The following is a 15,163-nucleotide window of genomic DNA, read 5'->3' on the forward strand; positions in this document are numbered from 1 at the left end:
GCCCCAGCCGATCGCAACCCCACAGGCCGCCCGGGCCGCGCTCGCCGGCGCCACGCCCCGCGACTACATTTCCCAGCAAGACCCGGGAAACCCGCGCGCCGCAGTTGACCCATTTCCCGGCCCGTCCCGGGCTCGGTCGGCCCCCGCGCCCAGGCGGCTGCTCCCTGCTGACTGGGGTGTGGGCGGGGAGCGGCGGAGGCAGGAGGAGGCGCTGCTGGCCGCTGCAGTTGCCTCCGCTGCTGGGCGCCTGGGCAGCTCCCCCGGTTCCCGCGGCCGCCATGGACGAGCAAGCGGGTCCCGGCGTCTTCTTCAGCAACAGCCACCCGGGCGCCGGCGGTGCCAAGGGTCTCGGGCCTCTGGCGGAGGCTGCCGCGGCCGGCGACGGGGCGGCTGCGGCGGGGACGGCCCGAGCCCAGTACAGTCTCCCGGGGATCCTGCACTTCCTGCAGCACGAGTGGGCCCGCTTCGAGGTCGAGAGAGCCCAGTGGGAAGTGGAGCGGGCGGAGCTGCAGGTAAAGACCCTCCCGGCCTGGCCCTCTTCATCCCGCCTCTTCGCTCCCTTCCGCCCCGCCCCGGACCCTTCCCCCTCCCCCGCTCAGCCCTCGCTCGTCCCCTCCCCCTTTGCTCCCGCCCATCCCACCCAGAACCTTGTCCCTTTCCTCCCTTCACCTTTGCCTTTCGCCGACCCCACTTCCTCGACCCAGGTTCCCAGTCCCGCCCGTGATGCGTTGTTTACCCTCCCCGCACCTTTTCATCTGCTCCTTCCCACTCTTAACTCTCAGGCTCATTTCAGCGCTCTTGCCATTCCACATCTTAGGTCTTCCCTTTCAGTTTACTAATTGGGCTGACAGTAGTTTTGCGAGGTGAGCAAATCATGTCCTGTCCTAGTGAGTCCCATCCTAGGTCTAGAGACGGTCCCCGTAAAAGGTATTGACAGTTGGCGCCTGTCTGTAAGGAAGGTGATCAAAGAAGACCAGAAGTTGTGTCCGTGGGGCCTTGACTTTAGGCAAGAAGCTGCTCTTGGGCCAAAGTGTTACTAGGAATGTCGGCTCCCTTTTATATATGTAAATGTTTCTTCTCTTCCTTCTCCCTCACCCCCTCCCGCGTTTCTTTTAGCTGTTTCAGATTCGTGGATTTTGAATGAAGGACCTATATGATCACAGTCAGATGATGGTTCAGGGATGGTTTTCAGTTCTCAGAACCTGAAACTTCCTAAGGGTTAATTTTCTGTTCAAGGTTTTGTGAGACTGACTTGTAATTTAAAAGGAACTAAAAGGGGCTTTAAAGTTGATTACATTTCCTTTCATAATCAGCAAGGTAAAGTATTGGGTTGGCTGGAAGGTTCGTTCAGTTAATGAATGCGTTGTTCAGTAAAGCTCTTAGTGAAAATGAAAAATGTGTCTCTTATTTTTACTGAAAACCGAACGAACTTTTTGGCCAGCCCAGCATATCCAGGGAGGAAGCTATTGTGGGCTCTTAGAAGAATGAAAGTGAGGCTGATATTTTGCAGGCCATTCTGAATTGGTAAGTAGGTTTCAGTGGTGGTTCTTAAAACTTCCAAGGCACTTCCAAGGCATACACCAATTTCACAAAGAACTTAAAGAACTCTGAGTGGCTGTGCCTTTCTGTTTTACTGGCTAATCCTGTATGCTTATGAAATCTGAGTGTAGTTTTGGTTGGTGAAACACTTGAAGTTAAAATGCTACCCACGGTGTCACCGTTTTGGGTAGCATGTATTTTCTTTGGCACTTAAAAAAAAGAAAAGGAGAAATAGAATCATGTGCTGGAACGGGCTGCTTTGGTGGAGTGGAAGTGGTTGTGGAAGGAGCAAGCAGAAAGGGTTATAATACAAGCTGTGGTTGCTGCCAGCTCTGTGACCTTGAGGAAATCCTTTAACCTCTTTGAACTTCACTTCCATCATTTATTCAGCATATTTATTGAGTGCTTATACTGTGCCTCTAGGCCCTGGGATTACAGAATTGACAAAGCCTCTGCCCTCATAGAGCTTATGTTTTAGTCGGGAGGCAAACAGTCAGCAAATGCAACTATATAGTATACTGATCCACACTGCAGCTGCTATGGGAAAAATAAATCAGGGTACAAGTGTAGAGTGTGATAGGGGCAGCCGTTTTAGATGGAGTGGTCATGGAAAAATTTGTAATTTTTCTCATAATGAACTAGCAATGCATTCCATAAGTGATCTTGTGGATTTCAGACTTAAGGGAGGTATTAAAGGCAGGCTTTAACTTTAATGTTGTACAGTTGTGGATAATGATTTTTGTATGCAGCTGCTTAAATTTTAATTTCTTATCCAGTTTAGGGAATGTAAGATAAATCACACTACTTTGTTCAAAAACAAACAACAATTCTTACCTCATTACCTGGGAAATTAGAGAATTTCCAACCTATCTCAAGTCCTTTCCCCCCAACCTCCATATTTAACTTTTCAATTTACCTGTAACTGTAGTTACTGTTTAGTTATGCCCCCTCTACGCCTTCCCCCAATGTATACACACATACACATACTACTTACCGGGTTATTTATCACAAATCTTAAACTTCTGGTAGGTTTCCCATTGGTGCTCATCATATTAAGGGCGCTACATTTTTACAGTATCTTTTGGTTTGTGCTCCAGTTAAATTAAGCATCCATGGAGAAACTTAGAAAATGTGCCATAGTTTTTAAACAGAACAAGTATGTATTTTGGAAGGAGAGAGTTCACAGGAATCTGTGGTCTTTGACCCTTTTATTAGCATAATTGAAAATATATTTTAAAAATCATTTCTTTACATCAACATCATTAAATTTGACCATGTCCTTTGTTTTTCTTTTCCCATTGGAATTTTTCTAGAAAAACAGTAAGAAATAAGAATTGAGTGAATGAAATTTGGATCAGTTGGTATCCTCCTTTTATTTTTAAATCTCTGCTTAAGTCATTAACACTAGAGTCAACAAAAATACCTTTAAGATTAGGTCTAATTTGTCCCTTCAGGAACCTGTCAGTCCTGCTCTTTCAAGTTGCCAGGGCAGAGTTGTGAAAGGCAGTCCAAGCTCTCATCTCCCTGGCCTGCCGGCACCACTTCCTCCTTCCTTCAGATCTTGGGAGTAAGGAACTGGCCACATTGTGCCAAAAACTTATTGGTCATTTTTTACCCCCTTGCCCATCTAGGTTAATATAAAATTCTCTTTTTACTTTTGGCAATCCCCCTCCTGCCTCACCACCACCATTCATATGAGAATAGGTAATTCATGGGAAAAGAATGGTTAAGGTTATTATTGAGCTTTATATTTGTGAAAGGAATTGGAGATAGAATACAAATCATAACATTTGAGAGAATTTTCTGTGTATGAGACATTGTGCTAGATGATTTCAAAGAAACAGTCTAATTGGAGTGATAGAACAAACAAGATGCAGTAGAATCAGAGTTTATCATTTGGGAGGTTTAAATTTTCTTAGGCGAGCGTAAGAGAGGAGGGCTAGTAGTGAATGGGGAGATTAGCAGGAAGAAAGAATTTATGAAGTAATGAGAACCTAAGGCTCAGTATTTGAAAATTACTGACTTCTGGGAAAGAAGCATGTAAGTAAAAAATAGAAGGTATTGTTCCTAGATTTAGAAGTTTGTGTGTGGTAGGGGAGGCGCTGCTGTCTACCTGGAAATGCTGAATTGCATGAAAAAAGGTGATATGATTGAGTATTAGGGCATATGGTATGGAGGCTGTACTGGAATGTTTATGAGTCTGGGTTTTGGCATTATTGGTTCATATTTTCATTCAACAAATGTTTTCAAGTACCCACTTCATACCAAGTCCTGTTCTAAGGCACTGGAGAAACGATAACGATTAAAACAGATCCTACCTGCATGAAGCTTAAATCATGAGAGAAGACGGGTAGCAATAAATGAATACATTCATCAAACGTTGGGTGGTAATAAGTGCCATGATAAGGTAGGGTAAGGAGGATATGGAGCGCTTGAGAGGGTGGAGTGGGGAAGAAAGGCTTTACTATTGATAAGGTGCTATTTAAACAAAGACCTGAAAAGGTGACATCTGAGGAAAGAGCGTTCTAGGCAGAGGGAAGAGTAGGGGGAAGGGGAAACATGCTCGGAATGTTTGCAGAGTATTTAGGCAAGTGTGGCTGGAGTAGAGGAGGAGAATGGAAGAAATGATGTCAGAGATACTAGGTCTAGCTCATTGTAAGGACTTTATTTTTACCTCAGCAAGATGGGCAACTGTTGAAATGTTTTGAGCAAAAGAGTGACACCATCTTTAAATGCAACCCTTTGCAAGGATCCAGAATAGACTTGGAGGGGAGAAAGGGGAGATAAATCAAAGTCTAGTTAGGAGGCTATTTTAATAATCCAAGCCAGAGGTGAACTAGGGTAATAGTGATGCGATAAGTGAATAATATTCACATGTGATACATACTCAAAATATAATGGATCCTGAATACATTTTTGGAGGTAGAACTAGCAAGATATGCCAAACGATAGGTTGTGAGATTTGAGAAAAAGGGAAGTCAATTATGACTCAATTATTTTTTTTTGCGGTATGCGGGCCTCTCACTGCTGTGGCCTCTCCCGTTGCAGAGCACAGGCTCCGGACGCGCAGGCCCAGCGGCTGTGGCTCAGGGGCCCAGCCGCTCCACGGCATGCGGGATCCTCCCAGACCGGGGCATGAACCCGTGTCCCCTGCATCAGCAGGCAGACTCTCAACCACTGCGCCACCAGGGAAGCCCTCAGTTATTTTATTAGTTATTTTGACTGAGCAGCTTCATAGGACTATTGTGAAGGTTTACTGAGCATTTATTTATTTTTTAAATTAAAAAATTTTTTTTATTGTTGGCTGCTTTTGGGTCGTTGTTGCTGCGTGCGGGCTTTTCTCTGGTTGCGATGAGCAGGGGCTACTCTTCGTTGTAGTGTGCAGGCTTCTCATTGCGATGGCTTCTCTTGTTGTGGAGCACGGGCTCTAGGCACGCAGGCTTCAGTAGTTATGTCTCGTGGGCCCTAGAGCGCAGGCTCAATAGTTGTGGCACACGGGCTTAGTTGTTCCACAGCATGTGGGATCTTCCGGGACCAGGGCTCGAACCCGTGTCTCTTGCATCAGCAGGCAGATTCTTAACCACTGTGCCACCAGGGAAGCCCTACTGAGCATTTAAATGGACAAAATAAGCACTTAAGATAACAGTTTATGTTTTGTTATTATTATAACTATTATTTACAATTACAGTGAAAGGCAACATGGCATAGACCTGGATTTAAATCTTTGCTTTAAAACTTACTATTTTATTTCATGCTAAAAATATAAGTTTACCGTAATTCTGACCTCTCAGGACCTTAGTGTCCTCATTTGTAAGGTGAGGCTGATAAACTACCTTGTGAGAATTAAATGAGATATTTTTAAATATCTAGCAGAGGTCTGGTACATAACACAAAGTAAGTGCCGAATGAATGAATGAATGAATAAATAAATAAATAAATAAATAAGTGCATGATGTTAAATTTGTACTCCAATTTGTCTCCTTGTCCCCAGAGAAAAGCAGAATCTTCAGTCATAAATCTAAGGCTAGAGCATGTAAGTGTCATCCTGGGACCATGCAGTCTAATACCCTGGGTCTGATAGTGGCGCTCAGGGACATTTATGGAGGAGTGAATTATTGCCATTTCATAGCAATCAGTCTCTCTCCCTGCTGCCCTCGGAGCGCCCAGACAGGTAGCATCAGGGCCACTGTGAGGGGGGACACAGTGAGGGAAGGCCAGGAGGAAGTGGGGGCCACCCTGCAGTATCCTGTCCCCTCCTGAGGCCCCGTCAGGTGGGATCCAGGGTGGGACTCAGGAGCCCAGAAGAGGCCACGGGGACCCTCAGGCTAGGAAAGACAGGCCCGAGGCGGGCCGCCCTGGGGCCCAGGGGAGCAGAGGCAAAGTTCCTGGGAGGAGCGGACTCCCCCGGACAGCCAGCCACCATGCTCCTGGCCTGGTGGGTGGTCACAGCCCATCTTTCTGTCCCCCGGGGGCACTCGCTGAGAGAGGGGGGGTGGCCAGCAGTGTGACCCGTCTGTCACGTGAGCTGGGCGTGTGGCTCAGGGGCCCAGCCGCTCCACGGCATGCGGGATCCTCCCAGACCGGGGCATGAACCCGTGTCCCCTGCATCAGCAGGCAGACTCTCAACCACTGCGCCACCAGGGAAGCCCTCAGTTATTTTATTAGTTATTTTGACTGAGCAGCTTCATAGGACTATTGTGAAGGTTTACTGAGCATTTATTTATTTTTTAAATTAAAAAATTTTTTTTATTGTTGGCTGCTTTTGGGTCGTTGTTGCTGCGTGCGGGCTTTTCTCTGGTTGCGATGAGCAGGGGCTACTCTTCGTTGTAGTGTGCAGGCTTCTCATTGCGATGGCTTCTCTTGTTGTGGAGCACGGGCTCTAGGCACGCAGGCTTCAGTAGTTATGTCTCGTGGGCCCTAGAGCGCAGGCTCAATAGTTGTGGCACACGGGCTTAGTTGTTCCACAGCATGTGGGATCTTCCGGGACCAGGGCTCGAACCCGTGTCTCTTGCATCAGCAGGCAGATTCTTAACCACTGTGCCACCAGGGAAGCCCTACTGAGCATTTAAATGGACAAAATAAGCACTTAAGATAACAGTTTATGTTTTGTTATTATTATAACTATTATTTACAATTACAGTGAAAGGCAACATGGCATAGACCTGGATTTAAATCTTTGCTTTAAAACTTACTATTTTATTTCATGCTAAAAATATAAGTTTACCGTAATTCTGACCTCTCAGGACCTTAGTGTCCTCATTTGTAAGGTGAGGCTGATAAACTACCTTGTGAGAATTAAATGAGATATTTTTAAATATCTAGCAGAGGTCTGGTACATAACACAAAGTAAGTGCCGAATGAATGAATGAATGAATAAATAAATAAATAAATAAATAAGTGCATGATGTTAAATTTGTACTCCAATTTGTCTCCTTGTCCCCAGAGAAAAGCAGAATCTTCAGTCATAAATCTAAGGCTAGAGCATGTAAGTGTCATCCTGGGACCATGCAGTCTAATACCCTGGGTCTGATAGTGGCGCTCAGGGACATTTATGGAGGAGTGAATTATTGCCATTTCATAGCAATCAGTCTCTCTCCCTGCTGCCCTCGGAGCGCCCAGACAGGTAGCATCAGGGCCACTGTGAGGGGGGACACAGTGAGGGAAGGCCAGGAGGAAGTGGGGGCCACCCTGCAGTATCCTGTCCCCTCCTGAGGCCCCGTCAGGTGGGATCCAGGGTGGGACTCAGGAGCCCAGAAGAGGCCACGGGGACCCTCAGGCTAGGAAAGACAGGCCCGAGGCGGGCCGCCCTGGGGCCCAGGGGAGCAGAGGCAAAGTTCCTGGGAGGAGCGGACTCCCCCGGACAGCCAGCCACCATGCTCCTGGCCTGGTGGGTGGTCACAGCCCATCTTTCTGTCCCCCGGGGGCACTCGCTGAGAGAGGGGGGGTGGCCAGCAGTGTGACCCGTCTGTCACGTGAGCTGGGCGCCCAGGCTGGATGTGAGCTCCCTCCAGAGCACGTAACAGGCCGGGTTCACTCACAGGACTGGGCTGGGCTGGGACGGACGCCCTGACCCGGCCCTTCGGCACCCTCTCGCCTCATCTGTCCATCGGTCAACCTCAAAACATTGACTGTGTACTCGAAATGTTCTTGCTTTTCTTTATAATCCACTATGTGTCTATTGTTTGGAACATATAAATTTCTCTGAATATGTTTGACTTTTTGGATAACAAGTTATATACATTTACCAACCACTCTATAAAACTAATCTTTGGTATTATTTGGCCTTTTTAAACCACTTCCTTTTAACTTGGAACAGGTGAACCCCATTGTGGTATGGTATAATTTTGTGAACAGGTTCGTTTTTCCTTCTATTCATATTCTTGACGATTTACAATCTTTAAATATATTTTGGAAAGATTATAGAGGTTTTACTCTTTTAAAATGTATCCTACTATTTGTCACTTTAGTTCAGTGTTTTTCAACTTTAGCTGCAATCTTAGAATAATCTGAGAAGCTTTAAAAAATATTCATTTCCTGGCCTGTACCCCAGATCATTTAAATCAGATAAGAATTAGGGGGTCCATGGCATTAGTATTCTTTTGAGTTTCCTGGTGGCTCTAATATACAGCAAGGATTGAGAACCATTGCTTTAGTTGTCCTTTTCTGTTATTGTGTGTGTTAGTGATTTCAACACTTGTGTTTGTATTCCAGATATGGATGACTTTTTATATAATTTGGGGTATAATTTCTGTTATTTTTCTATTATTCTTTCTGATGGTACCTAGCATTTTTAGGCAGTAGAATATTATAGTTTGAGTCACCTCCTGCTGAATGAGAGATATAATGATATAGTAATCTTTGAGCTGGAATAAACTTTGGAAGTAATCACCTACAACTTTCTTTTAGGGGTAAAGTGAAGCCCAGAGAAGGGTTAAATGACCAAGAATGAAATAGGTTTCATACAAGCCCTGTCACTTAAATCTCCAGATACCTTTATGGTTTTTAAAAAACTTCTCAAATACATTATCTTCCTTGATCCTTACAACCTTCTCAGTTAATCAGAGTCACACTAATGTGACTTATCATTTCCCTTTTTATTTTAAAACAACAAACATGGAGATTTTACGGTGTTCTATATACTGTTCTCTAGCTTATTTTATTAGCTACATTTAAGATTTCCTCTTGACTTTGGTGTTCTGTAGTGTCATTATGATGTGTCAAGGTATAGATTTCCTTTTATTTGGGACTTTGTTAGGCTTGCATCTCTAGATTGACATCTCATTAGTTCTGCAGAATTCTTGGTCATTATCTCTTTAGATATCTCCTCTATCTTATTCTCTTTTCTTTTCCTTTTGGGTCTCTGATTACATGTATCTTAGGCCTTCTTTATCTGCTCTATATTTCCCATTTTTTTATCACTACATGCTTTATTCCAGATAATTTATTCTGATTTATCGTCCAGTCCATTAATTTTCTCTACAGTTGAATCTAGTCTTTTAAGGTCATCCAGTGAGTTTGTGATTTTGGTTATTGTTGAACTTCAGTTTTGGTTCCATTTATAAATCTGCTGCATCTTTTCTTAGCAGCTTCCTATTCCCTGAAGATATTTTCAGGGATGTCTTTTATTCTTTAAACCTAGTAAGTATAGTTATTTCTTTTTCTTTGTTTTTAATTAATTTATTTATTTATCTTTGGTTGCATTGGGTCTTCGTTGCTACATGTGGGCTTTCTCTAGTTGCAGCGAGCGGGGGCTACTCTTTGTTGTGGTGCATGGGCTTCTCATTGCGGTGGCTTCTCTTGTCCTGGAGCACGGGCTCTAGGCGCATGGGCTTCAGTAGTTGTGGCAGGTGGGCTCAGTAGTTGTGGCTCACGGGCTCTAGAGTTGTGGCTCGCAGGATCGCAGTCTCAGTAGTTGTGGTGCATGGGCTTAGTTGCTCCGCGGAATGTGGGATCTTCCAGGGCCAGGGCTGGAACCCATGTCCCCTGCATTGGCAGGCGGATTCTTAACCACTGTGCCACCAGGGAAGTCCCCAGTTATTTTGAAGTTGTAGTCTCTCTTCTTCCCATGTGTGAGGTCTTGGAGGTCCCTTTCTGTGGTCTGCTGTTTTTGCTGGCTCCTGCTCATGATGACTTGTTTCCTTGTATGCATAGATATCTGTGTGCTGCTCACTGTCCTTGAAAAAGTATAGGACTAAATCAGGCCTCAAATAAAGGTATCTTCTTCAGAAAGTTTTGCCTTTGTTTCTGGTGGGTTTCTAGAGGCATTACCTAGACTGACCCACTTTAAAGCAAATTCGTTGCTTGAAGTTTTGGAGCACCTAAATAGTTGACGCCTATTTTGGTTGTAAATACTTTTGTGGGCCAATATACTTCTGCTTCACCTTTGCCTTGAGGGTATAGACCCTTTAGGGCCTTAGCTAAATGTATATCTCCTATTAGACTCTATACTCTGGATGGTTCTGGTCTTTGCATTTTGCCTTTTGAGTCCTGCAAAGCTGTCAAAACTGAAGCTTGGATTTGTTCTGATTGGTCATCACCAAAGGGCAAAAGTGGCTTTTGTTCCCTTACCTCATGGGTTCCCATTTTCCCTTCAATTTTGGTCAAATAATTCCTTACTTTCTTACCAGCTTTGCTTTTTAAGATGATTGTAGAAATATTTTATCTAGAATTTTTAGCTCTTTTCAGTAGGAGAGTTGTTTCACGGCATCGTTACTAGAAACTAAATTCTCTTATATTACTTTCAAAAACTGACAAATAAAAATGGCCCCAATAATTATTTGGGGAGAAATATCATTGATAGCATTTCTTTATCAAGAGATATGCCTATAGCCCTAAATATTATTTACTATCTAAATTACTTTTCTTTGTACTGGTAGGATACTTACAGCTTTTCTCCAAAATCTTGGTAATTTAGGCAGAATTTAAAACAAACCCTTTTACTAATCAGCCTTTGAAAGATGTTTGAAAGTCCAAATAATTGGGACTGGTTTCCCTTTGTCAGCCTACTATGTACTTGATATCAGCTACACTTTTTTTTTTCTTATACTTTTTGATTTATGAAAGTTTTAATTCTGGGCCATTAGAAATAAAATTGCCCTTGGGATCTTTGGAGTTTCTTGCTTTGGTCGCCATTTTGGTAAAACAATTTATTGACCATCATAATTTGACAGTGGAAAGTGTGGACCTTCTAGTCAGACAGCTCCATAACTTCTGATTTATAATTTTTTTGGACCTCATTTTTACTTATTTTATTTTACTTTTAAAATTTTTATTTATTTATTTTTTGGCCACGCTGCTTGCGGGATCTTAGTTCCTGACCAGGGATTGAACCTAGGCCCTCAGCAGTGAAAGCGCGGAGTCCTAACCACTGGACCACCAGGGAATTCCCTGGACCTCATTTTTGTTTGTAAATTGTAGGTAACATACGCACCAAGCAGAGCAGTTGTAAGGTTTTTAAAAGATAAAATATGCACAGTACATGACCCATAATAGGTGTCCAATAAATGGTTTGCTCTTCTTGGTTGAAATTTCTAGGGACAGAATGCATTTGATTGTATTATTTATTTAAATCATGTTTTAGAAGCCATGAACTAGTTTCAGCGATCCATTTGGCATAGTAGCTGCTTACATTCTCTTTGCCCTATTAGTAGTGATTTAAGGACAATAAATTGACAGTAGTGAAAGCAGGGAGCAGCCCAGAGATGGCAGTAGTAGGTGGTAATAGCTTGTAGGCATTGCAGCCTGGAGACATAATAGAGGAAAATTGTAGTTTGGGAGAGAAACCTGAGGCAAGAAAGAGAAGTTGAAAAGGGGGTAGAAGAAAAGAATAGACAGGGAAAGGAGTAGAGGGGTTGAGGGGAACATAGGCAGACAGGAGGCAGAAACTGCACTGCACACATTCACCTGTTCTTAATTCCTAATGGATGTATTTTCTATAGTCTTCATTTTAGCACTTACTATTGTAGAATTTTAAGGCTGACAGGGATAGACACTAATCATATTTTTACCTCCTGAGGGACCTTAGAACTTAAGCAGTCTCATCCCTTGTTTTATCATTTAGAGCCAGAGAGAGGAAGTGAATTGTCTTAGATCACTCTGTGAGTTGGTGTAGATTTAGGTTAGAACTCAGGAGTCCCAGTACTCAGGCCAGGCCATTGTTCTCCATACCACATTGTCTCCTTTTATTGATCCCTCACCCTGAATGACTGCTTCTGATCTGAAGTAGACAAGAGGATTAGAATATTTACCTGAAATCACTACTAATAGGTTGAAGAGAATGTAAGCAGGCAGCTACTATGCCGAATGGATCACTTAAACTAGTTCATGGCTTAACTATTTAGGTATGCTTTGAATAGCTGTCATAATTTAAAGAAAATTCTTATTTATTTCAGGCTTTTCTTCAGGTAAAATAATTTAATGAAACAATTATATTGTAAGGGGCTTAGGAAGAGTCTTCAACAATTTATGTTTCTGAAATGTGTTTAATAATGTATCAGTCTAGTTTCTTTTAATACTTTTATTTATTTTTATGTAGTGAATATTGAAATAAAATGTTTATTTCTTTTTTAAAAATGTCTGCAAATTTGGGACTTTTGCAGCTTGCTCTGAGAATAGCCTAATTAAGTTCTGTATATATTTATTAATATAGTTTGTGTTTATTGATCATATATCAAATTTTGTGTAGTGCTTTAGTTATTAGGTTATTCTTAGCTACTTTACATATACTATATTTGAACAGAGTAATATGTCAATCATGTATTTGCTCTTATGCAGTAAGGTATTTGAGGAAATAAAATTCACCTTCTTTGGCAGGCTTTAATGCTGTTTAACTTTTGTTATAAAAATACCCTATCTGAACAAGATGATGGGATATTAGAAAATACTGTTACATAAGAAGGAAAATTTGTCATAGAGTTAGTTAGAAGCAGTATGGCCAAAGGAAAATGAGTAGGTATTTTGTTCTGGAGATAAGATGGGAGAAAAATAAGGGAGCAGAAGCCCTGGAATTCAGGTGAGCTCTGGGAAATATTGAGTAAGTTTGGGTGGAATAGGTATTTTGGGTGTGGTGAATAGGTTCTCGGCATAAGTGCACTACAGGGATCCAAGGAAAGGGCGGGGCGGGGCGGGGGAGTGTTTCATCACTATACACACAGGTTTTATTAGCACTCATTTACATGTGACAGAAATTGGATCCAGTACCAGCATATCTAGTTAGGAGAAATAAACAGGATGTCAAATTCCACAAGGGTGATACCAGTTTCACCTAATGGAAAATTACAGCCCAGTCTGGGACTTGTTCTCAGTTTTTTTGTTTATACCTCCTAAATGAGAAAGTTAAGCAGTGAGCTAAGGAGCCTAAATGATAGGCACAACTAAAACCTGCTCCTGAGGAATGTGGATTCCTATCAAGCTAAAAGGAGGGAATAGGAGGAGCCTGGGGATCTGGGTCAGCATACTTACTGAACTTGAAAAAGCAGTCAGTCAGGGAAGATGGTGCCCTGGTCACACTAATAGAACCCATACTCTATCTGTTGTTTTCTCTCTTTCATTTCTTCTTTACCCTCCAAAAATAATAATAGTTTTATTTACTCAGCACTTGCCATGTCCCAGGTACGGTGCTAAACACTTTACATGTATAATTTTTTTTAAATTAATTAATTAATTAATTTATGACTGCATTGGGTCTTTGTTGCGGTGCGTGGGCTTTCTCTAGTTGAGGTGAGCGGGGGCTACCCTTCTTTGTGGTGCCCAGGCTTCTCATTGCGGTGGCTTCTCTCGTTGTGGAGCACGGGCTCTAGACACGCGGACTTCAGTAGTTGTGGTGTGCGGGCTCAGTAGTTGTGGCATGTAGGCTCAGCAGTTGTGGCTTACGGGCTCTAGAGCACAGGCTTAGTAGTTGTGGCACACAGGCTTAGTTGCTCCACAGCATGTGGGATCTTCCTGGATCAGGGCTCGAACCCGTGTCCCCTGCCTTGGCAGGCGGATTCTTAACCACTGTGCTACCAGGAAAGTCCCTATAATCTTTTAAAATCATAATTTAAAAAATCATAATTAAAGGTATTCATAATTATTCCCTAATTCATAGATGAGAAGAGAGGTTAAATAATTTGCCATGAGAAAAGTTTGAGTGATGGGCCTGGGCATAGTAAGTAGAAGGAAATATTTTGACATTTTTCTTGTTCTCTCATGCTTCTGAGTCAACGTACAGGCCTGGATATTTTCCTCTTCCTTGTCTGGTGAATTTCTAATCATCTTCCAACATTCATTTTACTTTCTTTGGGAAACCTCTCTGATCTCCAGACACAGTGAAGCTTCATGCTCCCCTAACAGTTTTGTATATATAAGAAAGAAGCTTTGTTATCCAATGCCGTCCAGACTGGTTGGTCAGTAAATCCGAAAAGATGGTTAAAATGACACTTGAAATAATTTAAGTTAAAAATATATAAACATACGGTCATTTGCCAGCGTAAGACCATGCCCACTGACCCTTCACTGTTGTTTTTTAGAATGCTGATTGGAGTTCTGTGTTGTCATTCTTTTTTTTTTTTTTTTGCGGTACGCGGGCCTCTCACTGTTGTGGCCTCTCCTGTTGCAGAGCACAGGCTCCGGACGCGCAGTCTCAGCGGCCATGGCTCACAGGCCTAGCCGCTTCACGGCATGTGGGATCTTCCCGGACCGGGGCACGAACCCGTGTCCCCTGCATCGGCAGGTGGACTCTCAACCACTGTGCCACCGGGAAAGCCCGTGTTGTCATTCTTGAATAAGCTACAATTATAATGTATTGTTGATGATTTCTGGTTTTGGTTTTCCTTGAGTAAAGCACAGTGAGTGTAAAACCATAGCTTTTCAATGACCTTTCTCCAGTCTTTTACAGTTGTTTCCCCCACATCTAATTTGACAGCAATATTTTTTAGGGTGTCTCCTTTACTGTCTTGTCTTTCTGAAGCATTCAACATAGTGTTTGTCTTCATACCCATATTTTGCTGGTTTATTTAATATTTAATTGAATTATCTAATCAAAGTAACAAGTGCAGCTGACCTAAACAGGTTTGGGAGGAAATCTAGTTGACTCTTGGTCAACCAATGTGTATGAGTAAACTACAGAGAATACCATACTCTAGCTTTGAATGTTTAATATACCTTGGGCTTTGGGCAGTGTTTTACAAAGGGGCTAGAGAATACTGGTTAATCCATAGGGTTGGTTAAGAGAGGATTCGTGGTGAGAACTTCTACTGTATCTTGATTATACCACCTATCTCATACTTTGCTTGTTTCCTCACTAGATTGTGAGTCACCTTAAGGGTGTTCTTATTTCCCTAAGGTTCAGCCGAATAACTTGCATATAGCAGTTGCTTAATATATGGTTCTTGAATGAATCATGTATTAGGTTACATTGTTACATGAATATGTATTAAATATGTGTCTCGGGGCTTCCCTGGTGGCGCAGTGGTTGAGAGTCCGCCTGCCGATGCAGGGGAAACGGGTTCGTGCCCCGGTCCGGGAAGATTCCCACATGCCGCGGAGCGGCTGGGCCCGTGAGCCATGGCCACTGGGCCTGCGTGTCCGGAGCCTGTGCTCCACAACGGGAGAGGCCACAGCAGTGAGAGAGGCCCGCGTACCACAA

The 15,163-nt window shown here is 43.1% G+C and overlaps 1 protein-coding gene across 2 annotated transcripts in view; it reads left to right on the top strand.

Annotated features, from left to right (window-relative positions):
• Positions 1-275: 275 nt before the first annotated feature.
• Positions 276-15,163, top strand: part of STRN (striatin) — a 107,860-nt gene continuing 92,972 nt past the window's right edge. The window contains exons 1-2 of one of the 2 annotated variants that reach the window (XM_007468387.1): positions 277-333; positions 417-512. Coding sequence is in view for 1 of the 2 variants with exons in the window: in XM_007468386.1 (XP_007468448.1) it covers positions 279-512 (234 nt within the window). In the remaining variant the exon portion in view is untranslated. Of the gene's footprint in view, positions 513-15,163 lie in introns of both variants that reach the window. The other variant, XM_007468386.1, reaches the window with a different exon arrangement.

The sequence above is a fragment of the Lipotes vexillifer genome, unplaced genomic scaffold, assembly GCF_000442215.2.
Source record: "Lipotes vexillifer unplaced genomic scaffold, Lipotes_vexillifer_v1.1 scaffold1149, whole genome shotgun sequence".
Classification (NCBI taxonomy): Eukaryota; Metazoa; Chordata; class Mammalia; order Artiodactyla; family Lipotidae; genus Lipotes; species Lipotes vexillifer.